Genomic DNA, 14,731 nt, shown 5'->3' with positions numbered 1-14,731 from the left:
TCGATTGTTTTTTAGGAGGAATACTTAGTTTAAAGTTTGTTGGCTAAGTCGGGAAACTTTGTCTGTACATAAAATATAAAATTTATTTATCAAAAAATTATTTAAGCTTAAACTGTATTATTATTTAATGTTCAAATAAAATATAGATAACTTTATCTGTACATAAAATATAAAATTTATTTATCAAAATAATTATTTAACAAATAAAAATGCTTTTGTTCGATTTAGTTTTTCGAAATTTTTTGAATTACACACAACATTTTTTGAATAATGATTTACCACAGGCAACACATTCTTTTAATAATAACGATTAAATTAGAATATATTATTCTGATATTTCGATATAAAATGTTTAACATAAAATTGTTACTAAAACTGGTATATTAAGACCATGGAATCTGTGACACTGAACAAAAACGTAATGTAAAATGGTAAAAAGACTAAAAGAAATTAATTTATATTGTTCGAAAAATAGTGCAGTAGAATTTATACTCAATCGCTCTGCTCCGGGACATCTTCCACATCGCTGTCCACATCAATTCCGTCGCTTAGATCCTCATCCTGATCCTGCAGTTCCTCGGGGATGCCCAACAGGAGACGTTTGCGCTGCAGCAGGGCTGCCCAACTGAGGCGGGTCTCGCAGAGCGGACACTCGCCTCCAACCGGGATATAGTGACCGGGCTCGTCGCTTAGGAGATAGTTGGCCAGGCACAGCATGTGGCAGGTGAGCCGGCAGGTAGGATTAGTACATCCCAGCCGGGATCTTTCCGGCTGCTCGATTTGCTGCATACACAGGTGACACTCGGGGGCCCAAGCTACAGGTGGCGGAGCCACTGCATCATCACCTCTCTTACGTTGAGAGGCACTTATGGAGACTTTACCACTCACGATCTCCATGTGCCGGGGCAGTGGCACATCAAATGTCCTCTCGTAATCCGTTTCTAGCCAGCGAACGGTGAGTGGCAGTCGATTCCAAGGACCCACGCCCAGCATCCTGCTGAGGATCCTGAAGTTGTAGTCAAAGTACGTCTCTCTGGGCACTTTGCGCTTCAACTCAGGGTACATTTTGAGTCTGGTCGACAACGAGGGCTGTTGCCAGGCCCACTCGAACTGCAGTGCTACTATATTGTTCGGGAATCCATGGACTATCATAACCATCTGCCAGGGACCCTTGCGGCTGGTCTTCCTTGCTCCGCCGAAGTCGCAGCCGAGATTATGCTGGCGTATGCGACGTTTTGGATTCACTGTAAAACCCACGTAGCACTTTCCCCGGTAGCTAGAATCCAAACTCTGGCTGCAGAGCAAATAGACGCCGTAAAAGTGACCCTTGCGGGCAACTGCTTCCTCCTGCTCTGCACCTGCTTCCTGTGGGGCTGTGAATTCATAAATATGTAGGGTTATTAATGCAAGATCAAGGTCTTTAAAATCTGAAACCACAATAGGAAGCGACAGCTAACGGATGGAATAAAATGTTATTTTCAAATTAAAATATTCAAAATATTTCGAATCAGTATAGATTTACTAAACGAGTTTGCATTACATAAAACTTTATAATTGTTTTATTTTCTCGTTTTACTTGGAGAACTCCACAGAATAGTAAATCAGTTTGTGATATTGAATCGTATTAGTAGCCAGAATAAAACTATATATTTAAACAAAACTAAACTGCCTGAACGAGACCTTAGTATTTTGAATAAAAACTATTTTGTTCCTGATTCTTAGACTATTTTATTGGTAAACTTTAAGTTGCCAGCGCTAGTTTAACTCTAGTTTGTTGTTGGCCCCTGCGGAAAGGCCATTGATTTGCTGCTGCTGCTGCTGTTGCTGCTGCTGCTGTTGGGGATTCCCCGCCTGAGCCTGAACTGGCTGAAGTGCAGTGGCCGTCTGCTGGCAATCCGCCGTGGCAGCTGCTCCATTGACGTTGGGCGTGGCTGCCGCTGCTTCACCACCCGTTGCAGCCTCAACGCCGTTCGCCTGCTGTTGTTGCTGTTGCTGCTGCAGCTGCTGTTGTTGCTGCTGCTGCTGCTGCTGAGCGGCCGTCACATTCTCGATCAGCTTGATCCGCTTGCGAGTGTAGTGCTGCCACTGGAGAATCGCTTGGTCATCAATGAACTTGCAGCACTGCGAGTTGACGATCTCGCGGCGAAAGTGCTCGTACTGCAGCAAATCGAGAAAGTAGAGGCACATTGGGTACATGAGGTATTTGGCATAGTCCGGCTCCTTCCAGTACTGCAGATACTTCAGGTAGTTGATGAACGACTGGTCCTTGAAAAATCCGCGCTGCGCGAGGACTGTCAGAAGGAATTTCTTAGTTAGATGCGTGTTTTTCTCAAAGATTTACAGCATGGGCGCTAAAAATATCAATTTGCTCAGTATTAACATGAATTCAAAGCCATACTTCATACGAATTCGATTATGATTATGACGAAGAAGCTATAAGAATTGTATGTCTCGTTTAGAGCTTAAAATAAATTGATATTAAACGATCAAATAGTTAAAACAGAAGGAATTTCTTAGTTAGTTGCGTGTTTTTCTCAAAGATTTACAGCATGGGCGCTAAAAATATTAATTTGCTCAGTGTTAACATGAATTCAAAGCCATACTTCATACGAATTCGATTATGATTATGACGAAGAAGCTATAAGAATTGAATGTCTCCTTTAGAGCTTAAAATAAATTGATATTGAACGATCAAATAGTTAAAACTTGAAGTTTGGCATGCTGCCAAGCATAATTGTGGTGTCTTATGGTAAATTAAGTTATTTAGTTTATCTTGAGATGGGTTTTAAAATATTTAAAGTGCGCAAATGCCAAAAAGCAGATTTAATTTGGAATGCCCTGCTGGTTTTTAATTAAGTTTATGCACTGAGTCTTATAGTTGACTTGGATGAACTCTCCCCTCGATTGAGAAGATAATACGGGTATAAAGAACGTACAGTTGAGATAGTTGGGATTGGACAGGCACTGCACGAACTCCAGCTCGATCTGCCAGCGTCGCCTCTGCTGCTCCTCCGACTCGATGGCAGCTGCAGAATAGATATGGATGGCATTAGTCCCGGGGGGAATGGGCAGATTACTTAGTGGTTCTCTGAAGAATTGGCATGCCAAGCGGGTGTCAGTAGGTGTGTTAGGTTGCAAGGCAGTAGTGCGTGTGGATTGGCGTGTACTTACTCTTACCCTTTCCGTACATTTTGGCCATTTTGGACTTGTCTTTGGAAAGGGTCTCGTTGGTTCGGTATTTGCGTCTATTCAGTTTCGGTGTCGTTTTGGGTTTCTTGGTTTTCTTTCAGTGTGCTAGGTGGATGTGACTGTGACTGTGGCTGTGTGTTCTGGTGCACCATCGAATTGAAAACGAAAAGTCACAGTAAACATAAACACACAAATAATAATAGTAATAATAATAATATGCACTGGCCCTGATGCAACAACAAAATATATGGGACGCGCGGCAAATGACTGAGACAGAAGAAAACAACGAAATAACGGATTAAAGGCAAACTCAGGACACGAAAAATAGTCGAGCAGATTGCTATGCGCGGGCGGTTGGCTGTCGCTCCTTTTGTGTTGGTGATTTATTGTGGGAAAGCAGTTTAATTCAGGTTTTAATTCTGTCTACAAACCGTAGGAGTTCATTTGGATTGCTGATGGCCGACGACAACCCTACTTCTGCGGCTGCCAGAGTGGCCAGATAGTTGACAAGCTACCCTTCTGTATTTAACAGACTGCGATTCAGTATATTTTTGTTTGGTATACCAACGTGTTTCCACTACTTTTAGGATGCAGATTTTTTTTGAACATTTTGTTAAGATAAAAATAAAAAAAAAGAATAAATAAGTACTTAGAAAGGATCATATTTACAATGTTCATATAAAGAAGTAATGTGTTTTTTAAAGGCATTTCAGTTTTTTATTATTTAAAAATTATTGGAGGTAAGGAATAGAAAGTTTTCAGATTAGTCAAAGCGCAAGAACCAGGCTCCAAAAATAAAACTAAGAATTCAGTAATGGATACAATAGTTAATAGTTGAGACCCCACATATAAACTTTATTTATCACCTATCAGAGCGCTACAATCGGCCAGTACAAACTGTTTATTTATTAAGCAAAGAAACATAAATATTTAAGTATTCCCTAAAAGATACTTATTCAGATATTCTGAATTGCTATAAAATATGAAGCAAACATTTTCAGCCAAGTATGTTTCATGCTGAAATTTTCAAAAAACTGTTTCATCAAACAGCCGTTACAACTGGTGTTTATCAATTGGTTTAGCTTTGTTTGTTTAAACTCGGGGAAAATGCCTAGCACTAGCAAAACGTTGAATCTTTAGATTTATTAAAATTCAATAGACTGTCTAAATTATTTTATTTGTATAAATCTTGTGATTACTTGTCTTTTCAATATTTGTAGAAAAGAGCAACAACCCTGGCTTTTCAGCAATTTAACAACATTTTCCGCAGCTCTGGGCTGCTGAAATTTCAGTCAGTAGAATTTGTATAGAATAGCTTACCGAATTTTAGCAATTCATTTATTAATTCGATAAGGGAATACCCATTATGTTTTTAGAGATATCTAGTATTTAAATACCACTTCCCGACTACCCCATATGTGGTGAGTATTTCAGTATTTCCAGTATTTCACAGCCGACGACAAACGCTTTAGTGAAAATCAATCCATGCCTCATTTCTTTGTCAGCCAGACGCCAGGAAAAACTGAAAAATCGCCTGGAAAACATATCTCATCGGAACCAAACCACTGGAAAAACAATATAAAAAGGACAAATAACAACTAAAAGAGCAATAAGCTGGTTTAACACAACACTTGCGCGGAAAAAGTAACTGGAAAATTGGCCCTCGCCTGTTTTTAGGCCAAGGAAAAAGCGAAGCTACGACGCAAAAGGCGCCCGAATTGTGAGTGGAAATTATAGTCTTATTTGGTTTATGTAATTAAAGTGCATATAAATAAGTATGGCCCCATTTATTGAGGAGTGATTCAACCTCCCACAGCAGAAATTTCATTATGTTGTGGCGCATCTATAATTAGATTACAGTGAGGTCTGCTTGCAACCCTAAAATGCCAGTATGTATGTATGTATGTACATATACAGCAGCCGTTGAAACAATAGTAGCAAAAATGGGACTCTTGAATGTGAAATGTTGATTGTACTGAAAAGATAATTAAATCTTATAATAAATAGTAATTTTAATAATGCAACATTTATTATTTTATACAAATTGTTGATCCATTATAAATAATATATACCTTTAAGAAATGGTTTCGCCATATAAAATTTTATTACTTTGAGTCCTGTAACTATGGCCACAGCTGTGTGTTGTTGGGGTGTTCAAGTTGCCACATACATATGTATGCCTATGAGCAGCTGCAGATTTATTGGTGTATTTGGAAATTGTCAATCAGGAGCTTAGCGTTTACAGCCGTCAGCTGGTTTTACCTGTCCTTGGGTTATCCTTTTGTCCTGTCGCACCTACCTGTCGTCCGCCTATAAAACTCACGGCATTTTCCTCTGCCATTTCAGTTGCAAACCGGTTTTCGGCGCAGAACAACACCAACAAGATCCTTCGAGTGGCAAGCGGAAGGCAGCGGAACAAACACAGATTTAAAGGATCAAACTATTAAAACAAATCACCGGCGGAATCATGAACACTGGGATCTCCCTGAACGAGCGCTTCACGCAGATGCAATCGAAGCCACAGCCGCAGAGTCGCGGACGCAGTCGCTCGCGGAGCAGGAGCCGCCGCATCGTGGACAGCGGCGCCGGGAATCCGGGCATTTCGGCGGCCAACTCCCGCCTGCTGCAGGAGTTCAAGCGACGCCACACCGTCCAGACGGCCCTCAAGCTGAAGCGCGTACGTGTATCCCAAAAAAAAAAAAAACCGAGTATAAAAAAACCACAGACAAACAAACCAGGGGAATCCGACCAAATCAGTAGGACGGGTCGATGCCTGGCAGTAGCAGTGGCCTGGATTAAACCGGAGGAGATGGAGTCGGAACCGGCTGTCGAGTCGAAAGCGGCCGCGCCTTCTGCGTGGTCCCCCAAAAACACCCTCTATCTCAATCTCCTTTGAATCTGAATCTGAACTTGAACTTGAACTTGAACTCCAACATTGTGCAGCAGCGTACTGAAACCAATACTTCCTACACATCCTTATGCCTCCTTACAGAGAAGCTTACGGACCAACGCCGTGAGCGGACGTGGAGCCCGCGTTGGCGGCGTCAAGTCGCTGCGCCTGGCGCCCAACGGAAAGCCCATGCGGTCCAACAACGTGACCCGGGTAGCAACGTAAGCATCTCGTCCTCTAATCGCGCTCTCAAGCATTCCCAAACCAACTGCAACACACTCTCTGTACTTCTTCGTTAATCGCCCAGGATGCGTGCCGATCTAGTGGCCAGCGGCATTGTGGGTCGCAATCGCAGCAGCGGCAGCAGCAACCGTCGCTTTCCCGCCTCCGGCGGAGGTGCAGGTGGTGGTAATGGAGGCAGCGGTGGCCTTCGTCAGCGACTGGGTCAGCGCAGGCCCTCAGTGGGCGGTGCGGCCGAGCGTGTAGAACGCCGTCAGCGACAGCAGCAGCAGCAGCATCAACAGCAAGCGTCACGTGGACGTTCCCGTTCGCGATCCCGGTCGCGCTTGCCGCAACCGCAGCGCATGGAAAGAGGTCGCTCCCAGAGTCGCGGACGCAGCGTAGGCCGTTCACAGAGCCGTAATCGCGATCGTTCCGCTCAACGACGAGTCCCGGTGAAACAGCGCCTCTCGGTCAAGCATCGCCTTGGCGTGCGTCCTGGCCAGGGAAACAACAACCAGGGCAACCAGGCCAAGAACCCAAGGCAGCGCCGTGCGTCGAGCCAACTTCGAGGCGTTGCCGGCGGACGAGTGGAGAAGCGTCGTAACGGCAAGGTTCCCCAAAAGAAAGGCATCTCCGCCTCGATCGCCGGACGCCAGGGACGACCACGCGGAAGGTATGTTGAGAACGTAGTCTAAAAAAACTCACAAAAACTAATGGCTAGTTTATAATGATAATCATATAGGAATCCAATGAATATGTAAAGTTATTAACAAGAAAGTTACGACAATTCCAAATTGCGAAAGGGATCTTTCTGTTTTAATTTGATTTGAATAAGATACTTTTTGTAATAACTTACGTTTAAAGTAAGAAACAAAATGTATACCCAATTTTTGTATGGCGATTCTAATAGTTTCTGAGATCTCAACGTTATGGATTTTTTTTTAGGATTTGACTAGATTCTAGTTATGCATACGAAGCACAAGTTTATTTTAAAGTTGGGCCACACTCACTCTACCGCCAACAAATTGTGAAACTCAATCAAATCAAATCAAACAATGGTATAAAAAAACCGATATATTAAGAGTTAGCGGCTACGTTGTTGAATTGTAGCGTTTATTATTTTATTTTAAAATTTAATATCTGATTAAGGGTTGGCCCTCATCAATAGCGTTCCTTGTTATTCATTTTGAGACAGTCTGCAACTTAGTAACAATATTAAGTCGTTCCAATTCAGTTGACGATACTCATCATTACTTTGTATTACAGATCTGCTGTCAGGAACGCTGCTGCTGCGAACAACTCTGCACCCGCGCGTCGCTCTCGCTCGCGAAATCGCGCAGTCGCCGCCGCTGCTGCTGCCGCTGCCAATGCGACCGCTTCGGGCCGGGCTAATCCTCGCCAGCGACGTGGACGCAGTGCGGTCGCTGCCAAGGGCAACAACATCAGCAGCAGCAACAACAACAACATCAACAACAACAGAAATGGTAAAACCAACAAAAACGGCAAGGCCAAGGCCAAGGCGGCCAACGGTGGCAAACAGGGCCCGCAACAAGAGGCTCGAAGGGGACGCAGTCGTAGTCGTAAGCCTGCAGGTAAAAGCGTGACAAGTGGCCAGGAGACCAACCGGATCGGATCGGATGGGTATCGGCACTTGAAACACAACATCTTTAATTCTTACAATCTGCATTCTAGTTTGAACCCTTAGTTGTAACGCTGTGATTCTCTCTCTCCTTGTTAGGCAAGCCACAGAGATCGGAGGTAAAACGCGAGGATCTGGACATGGAACTGGATCAGTATATGTCCACCACCAAGTCTGAGATGGACTACTTGCTTAAGTAAATTCAGATCGTTCGGACCAAATTTAATAGAAGGAAGGAAGGAAGGAAGAGAATAAATGAAAGCTACCACCGGCTATAGACAGCTTATGTTTCTCTCATCGCACTAAGTTACCGCCTAGCTCATAGTTATTTTAAGCATTAAAACATTAGAAAAGCGCCCACAAAACGCCTCTAAACATACAAATGTTCTCGTGTACATATGGCAAGCTGTAGAACTATAAGTAAATCTGGCCGATAAATGTAATTTTAATCGCATTTTCCGAAATACAATTTAATTAATGCTCAACTAAAAAACAAAAGACAAAGGGTTTCTCATGGTTTCTCGATGGAAAATATTTTTGTTAATATTTGTAGTTAATGCATTTGTCAATTTATAACAGGATTATTGCCAAAGAATTCCTTCATTTTCAGTTCATGATTAATAGTGACTAAATAAGTACTACTGGCGATATTGTCAAATCGTTTGTTTGCTCACACAAATATACCATCAGTTCCCTTAACATGTTTTTGTTTAATGTTCGTTCGAGTGGATACATTTATAATTCACACAATTTCGATTGACAAATGTTTTGTCGCAAATAACTATGGTAGAAATCTCAACTTTTTGGCTGAAAGAAAACATATTTTCGGTTTAGTACAGACTGACTTTTGTTTTAGCTTAAACTATACTAGTAAGAAAATGAGATGTTTTTTATAACGTATACATAACCCTTGGTACAGAATGCATAACCCAGAGTTGGTGATCACTTTTTATGTTTAAACCCTTGCAGAGTGCATTATAATTTCAGTCAAAAGTTTGTAACGCAGTAAAGGAGACCCTTTCGACTCTATAAAGTATAAACATTCATGATCAGCATTAAAATGACGGTCGATCTTGTCATGTTCGTCTGTCCGCCCATCCTTTTCAGACGATATGCATACAGCTGCGATTAAACCTAGTATTGCTATCACCACTTATCCCTAAATGTTTCTTATATATATCTTAGTTATATATCATATAGCTCTCCTGGGAAAAATAATTAAAACAAAAACAGGGGAGTGAAAAAAGTATAACTTCGCTGTTTTTTTATTTTAATTGAATATACTTCAAGGTATATATAGTATGTGTTGTTTCAAAATTACGGTTTTAATTTTGTTGATGATAGAGTTAATCATACAAGTATATCTCATACAAGTCCTCTCCAGGTCAAGTAGTTCAGTGTATCTGAACGATGGTTTTTTTTTCGTGCTCATGGGAACGTTTTATGCAAAAAATTACGTTTTTGTCGCTCAAAATTTTACTTAATAGTTTATTTCTGCGAAATAAAATTTTTTTCATGAAAAATCGATCGTTCAAGTACCCGCCAAAATCATTACAATTATTTTTTTCGCCGATTACTATCACCGCAAAGTCATTTTGTTCAAAATTTCAAGTTTAGTTTATGTCGGGAATGGAACACGCATTCAACTAAAGATAAAGTTATTAAATACGGTTTTAGTCACTCGTTTAATTCGTACGACTGTCTCACCAGATATCTTTGGTGATTCAGAATAATAATAAAAATGTTTCATTGATGGCTTATTTTACTAAAAATAGAACGTTCTTAACTTTTCTAAATTCCATGTTCTACAATTATTTCTTCTTAAATATAATGACGGTCCATTTTATAACTGGTTTGGGAAATTAGGAGTACGTCGCAAAGTTTTGTAAAATAAAAGCACGAAATAATCAAATACATTGTTTTTTGTCCAAGCGGTATTAAAAAGTAATATGAATTACAAAAAAAACTAATGATAAAAGTGTAGAAAGCTGCTGTAAGACTTCATTAAATTAAGAAGGATTTATTAAGATAGTACAGATAGACAATTAATTGAATATCACCGGGGTATATAAATTATTTCATAAAGATAGGAAATACACTTATCGGTGCTATTATTTTGACCGCTTATATTGTTTGATGCACCTGAGTTTTCGATAATTAAATGCACAAATGATTTAAGATTTCAAACTTATTTAAATTTTCGCACTCATTAAATTGCGGTTTGAAATTCGGATATATGCCAGACCGACTCAATCTTAATAAGCGCTCCTTACAGATTAAGTAGCCAACTACAACCGGTAAATGTGATTAGTTGTCAGTGTTAATCAACCGCAACAGGGGAAAACAAGCCAATCTGCTGCACCCGTCACTCAACACCACCCAAAAGTCACCTATCCATCCGAAAACGGAAGGCAATCCGCTAATTAACACAAAATGGTCATTTGTTACGCTTGCTAATTGCCTCGGTTAGGTGGGAGGACAAGTGAGGACATCCCCTTTCCATTTCCTCCTGGGATCCTCGTCATTAACCCCTTGTTGCTTGTCAGCTGTTTGAAAGCATTTAACAATTTATAAGCAATTAGGAAACGTTGCTATGCCCGAATAATTATACTATTCAGCTGCAAGTTGAGGGCGATTTATAAGCAGACGCCTTTCATTTTTTTTACCGAAATTAAGGCATGGGTCTCTTACCTTGGGGTTAATTAGGTATCAGAAGCAATTTTGGCATCAAATGGCACCACTTTTTTAAAAAGATTAAGGAACATTTTAGAGATTTCACATATAAAGCACTTGTTACACCTTAGCTCTTAAACTGAGCTTTTAAAAACAAATTAGTTTTTAACGAAAATTTAAATATGGCGAGGACAAACGCTTTTAAGTTGAGTTTGGTGTTTCTCTTCAGTAATCTACAAGTTTCCTAGATCTTAGGCTTAGGTTTGGGTTCTGGTGATGATGATTACACAGTCGAGATCTGCAAATAATTAATGCTGAACTGTTGACTGTTCAATTTTGTGCTTACTTGCATTTTTTAAGCAATTTATTGATTAATTAATTTTTTAAATGAGACAAGTAAACCAATGTTTTTGATATCGAGTCACAAAGTCATAAAAACAAAATAAAAACGTAAAAAAAATGGTGCCATATAATAAGTACTAAGAGCAAGTTTCTAAATATCTTATAATTTAATTAATTTTGTAAGCAAGCTTAATTAAATATAAATAAAAATTATTAAATATTTGTTGAAAATCTACTGTTCAATAACCGTTACCGTTGGTTTCCTTATTACCATTAAGCGATGTTTATCTTACTTATTTTTAGTCCTGGAGGAGGTGGTTTGTTTCGGAGTTTGTAAACTTAAGTTAGTTTTCAGTTGAGGTCAAAAGGGCTGTTTCGGTTGCAGTGAAATCAGGAAATCGTCCTAGCGACGAAGCTGAAAAATCCAATTTGACTAATCTGCACAGGGCACACAGAAAGGTGGAAAAGGTGGTGGGGTCTTAAGACTTTCCCTTTTTCGGGCGCTTACGAGCCGGGGAAAACAAATTTGTGGTTGTTAAATCGCTTACCGAATGTCTTAGCAAACAAGATAGAAAGGTAACTTCGGCAAGCAGCTAAGACAAAAATTTTTTATTTTATAAAAGCACTTAACACGTTTATACGTTTCAGAATTTAGTTCTTTACATTTCCTGTGGAAGAAATATCACACAGCCCTCCGATCCGGTTCGATCCGACTATTATACTTTCTTGCAATATTAAATCGTACTGCTTAAAATCTAAGTGTTCTTGTCCAAAAGCAAGAAAGGAAGCAAATTTCGGCAAGCCGAAGTTTATATACCCTTGCAGTTATTGCAAAAATTAAATGTTCTTGAAAACATTAATATTATGATTTCCTTGCGAATAAGTTTAAATACATTAAAGCTGTTGATTTTCAGCTCAATTTTACGATAGTAGGCATAATTCTGAACTGTAAAATTATTAATAAGCAAAAAGAATTAAAAAAAAATTAAAAAATAAAAAAGTTACATTTAAAAAAAAAATTATTTTGTAATATTTTTATTGTTTCCATGGGAGCTTTATGTTATAGTCGTCCGATTTTGACGAAATTTTAACCGTAGCTATACATTTTTAACCATTACTATATGTTGAAGAACTAAAAAAATATTAAAAACAGCAAAATATAATTTTTATTCATTTATTTTACGATTGTTCCTATGGCTGATCAAGAACCTAAACAGTTTATAGGGTTGCAAACTTCTCACTGAAATTATAATACCATCTGCAAAGGTATAAATATGTTGTTTTCCTTTATTTTTCTTTATCCCAAGATTTTTGGAACAGAACACATTTATTTTGTACCTTTTATTATAAATAATTTTTTTTTAACTATATACAATATATTGGTGAAAATGTGAAAGTATTTATCAGTTAAAATGGGATATAAGCTCGTTTAGTTGAAATTCCGTTGGGTCACCAAATTTGAGCAAGTAATTAAATAACATTCAGTTGAGTCCCGCTCTCAACCATCCATTGCAACCGACTTAAGATGTTAATCAACGCTCCTGAAGCCGCAGGGCCGAGAAAGTGCAAAAGTAAACAGCAAAATACCAGCGGTGCAATCAATTTCATGGTGAACTAAGACAGCTCTAAGCCATAAACAACAGTCAGTCAGCGGCAACTTAATTGTTGTTCGCAACTTTGTTGTCACCGCCTTTGGGTCCTAGTCTATATTTCGCGGCCCTAGTGAACTCGGCGGTTCGAGTACCTTGTGCCAATGTGCTCCAGATGGCAGAGACATTCATCGGGGTGAAACTTGGTGGCAACTGCAACTTAAAGCCTCGTCGCCTCTCAGGTTCAGTTACCATCGAATCCGATTGCCGCATCAGTTCACATTACAAACAAATTAAGTAGAACATATTTTTTGAGCGCACCGACCTTAAGATGCCCCCTACTTCTACTGGACATTATGGTTTTTAAAAAATTGTTTTCTTATAACATTTTCCGGTAAAGTCCATTTTAATCTGTTCTTTGTGGAAAACCGTTTTCGATCCCATGACATTGGGTATTTATATTTTCTTAATCAAGATGTCAGTCTGATTCATATAGCTGTATGTTCACAACGATTTTTTTTTGCAAAATCAGAATATTATTTACCATAACTTAAATTAATGGCATTGCCAGGCTTACTGGCAGATCTTTCTCGCATTTTTATTTTTAATGCGCCAATTAAATTGCACATGGTGCCTTGTGCTGAAACCATATTTATTTTGAAATGGGTTAACAGCGTAATGGGTGTTTGATTGTCGAGGGTTTGGTTACCGGGAAATATTGCAGTCATTGGAAATCGCGTTTTTTCACATGTTCCGATTGACTGATTCTTTGGAACAACACCATCCAACTTTGTTCTTAACTTAACAAAAATTTTAATAATTGAATTTATTTTAAGGAGCATAATAATATTTAATTAATTTAAAAGTAGTGGTATTACACCTTGTTACCTGGTCGATCTTTTGCAGATCTTTCTCGCATTTTTATTTTTAATGCGCCAATAAAATTGCACATGGTGTCTTGTGCTGAAAACATATTTATTTTGAAATGGGTTAACAGAGTAATGGGTGTTTGATTGTCGAGGGATTGGTTAACGGGAAATATTGCAGTCATTGGCAATCCCGTTTCCTCACATGTTCCGATTGACTGATTCTTTGGCACAAGACCATCCAACTTTGTTCTTAACTTAACAAAAATTTTAATAATTGAATTTATTTAAAGGAGCATAATGATATTTAATTGATTTAAAATTAGTGGTATCCCACCTTGTTACCTGGTCGATTTTTTGCTTGCTGAACCATTATTAATAAATCAAGTTGATCTTAGTTCATGGTACCATAAGTTTTGACCTAAAATTTTAAAATAATAAGTATAGTTCTAAAGTTTTCATTCCATAAGGACAGATTGGATTACCAATTAATTTTTTGAGGCATTTAGAAAGTGTAACCATGTAACAGGTTTTCAAGTTGCGTTTTCATTTAAAATAAATGTTTAGGGATTGTTAATTCTTATATTTCTACAATGTTTTTAGAATTCTTTCAAATCTTCATATAATTTGTTAGATGTAGGAAGAGAATCAGAAGGGCAAAGAAATAAATTCCGGTGCTAAATTCATGACAATAATGCAGTTTACTTGGCGTTGTGAGTAACGAACAACCACAACCAGGCACCCCGCGATTGAAGCCACCGCCAAAGTTAAATGCGGTTGTCAAGTAACCGAAGCTGACAGAAGTGGGGTCTTTGTGTTTGTGTGGGTGAAAAGCCCAAATGGATAGAAGTTATGACGTAAAGCACTTAAGTCCGCCTAGGACTTACATATCTCGATTAGGTTCGCCTCGGGGCTGACACTTTGGGGTTGCACTGAATCCCCTCTTGGTTGTTGCCATCTCAGTTGCCGCCACTGTCCGATGTCTCCTGACAATGCAGCCATTGTCCTGTCATAATCCTTAACCATTGAATTTTGATGATGTTTGGTTATTGTTTTGTTTTCGTAGTGTGGAGCATTCCGCAGACCTTGTTATTATTGCTGTTATTGCTTCTTTTCGACTTACTCGCTTGGCAATGCAGGATTAAGCTATAATATTATCCAATGGCCTTTGATTTTATTCAGCTTTATGTTTTTGAGAAAAACAAAATCTGGAATTTTTTTCGGGCAGGACTGTTAATGATATCTTGGCCAAATATCATGTCAAAGTCATTATCAGTAATATGTTTACGCTCGTGTTTACCAAACGACCGCAGTTAGAGAC

General features: G+C 39.1%; 3 protein-coding genes across 7 annotated transcripts; 1 reads left to right on the top strand and 2 right to left on the bottom strand.

Annotated features, from left to right (window-relative positions):
• Positions 1-295: 295 nt before the first annotated feature.
• LOC108141211 (structure-specific endonuclease subunit SLX1 homolog) lies at positions 296-3,678 on the bottom strand. The gene is made up of 2 exons (XM_017264460.2): positions 3,621-3,678; positions 296-1,373 (listed from the first exon to the last, which is right to left on the bottom strand). Exons 1-2 carry the CDS (start codon positions 3,631-3,633, stop codon positions 493-495), a joined length of 894 nt encoding a protein of 297 aa, XP_017119949.1. The 5' UTR covers positions 3,634-3,678; the 3' UTR covers positions 296-492.
• On the bottom strand, positions 1,709-3,733 carry LOC108141212 (mediator of RNA polymerase II transcription subunit 31). 3 transcript variants are annotated; one of them, XM_017264461.2, is made up of 4 exons: positions 3,621-3,699; positions 3,172-3,329; positions 2,937-3,026; positions 1,709-2,291 (listed from the first exon to the last, which is right to left on the bottom strand). In XM_017264461.2, the coding sequence occupies exons 2-4, from the start codon at positions 3,197-3,199 to the stop codon at positions 1,756-1,758; spliced, it is 654 nt and encodes a 217-aa protein (XP_017119950.1). In that variant the 5' UTR covers positions 3,200-3,329; positions 3,621-3,699; the 3' UTR covers positions 1,709-1,755. The 3 variants fall into 3 exon arrangements, with proteins under 3 accessions (XP_017119950.1, XP_017119953.1, XP_017119951.1); XM_017264464.1 differs by lacking the exon at positions 3,172-3,329 and having other exon boundaries at positions 3,621-3,733; XM_017264462.2 differs by lacking the exon at positions 3,621-3,699 and having other exon boundaries at positions 3,172-3,608.
• Positions 3,734-4,650: 917 nt separating this feature from the next.
• On the top strand, positions 4,651-8,639 carry LOC108141160 (uncharacterized protein DDB_G0287625). Of its 3 annotated transcripts, none has more exons than XM_041709336.1 (6): positions 4,651-4,909; positions 5,536-5,866; positions 6,182-6,300; positions 6,387-6,974; positions 7,568-7,942; positions 8,040-8,639. In XM_041709336.1, the coding sequence occupies exons 2-6, from the start codon at positions 5,657-5,659 to the stop codon at positions 8,116-8,118; spliced, it is 1,371 nt and encodes a 456-aa protein (XP_041565270.1). In that variant the 5' UTR covers positions 4,651-4,909; positions 5,536-5,656; the 3' UTR covers positions 8,119-8,639. The 3 variants fall into 3 exon arrangements, with proteins under 3 accessions (XP_041565270.1, XP_017119876.1, XP_017119877.1); XM_017264388.2 differs by having other exon boundaries at positions 4,652-4,909; positions 7,568-7,893; XM_017264387.2 differs by having other exon boundaries at positions 7,568-8,639.
• Positions 8,640-14,731: the final 6,092 nt, after the last annotated feature.

This window comes from Drosophila elegans, unplaced genomic scaffold (genome assembly GCF_018152505.1).
Source record: "Drosophila elegans isolate 14027-0461.03 unplaced genomic scaffold, ASM1815250v1 contig_476, whole genome shotgun sequence".
NCBI classification, from domain to species: domain Eukaryota; kingdom Metazoa; phylum Arthropoda; class Insecta; order Diptera; family Drosophilidae; genus Drosophila; species Drosophila elegans.
Note: the sequence above shows the minus strand (reverse complement) of the source record. Positions and strands in the feature narration are given on the sequence as shown.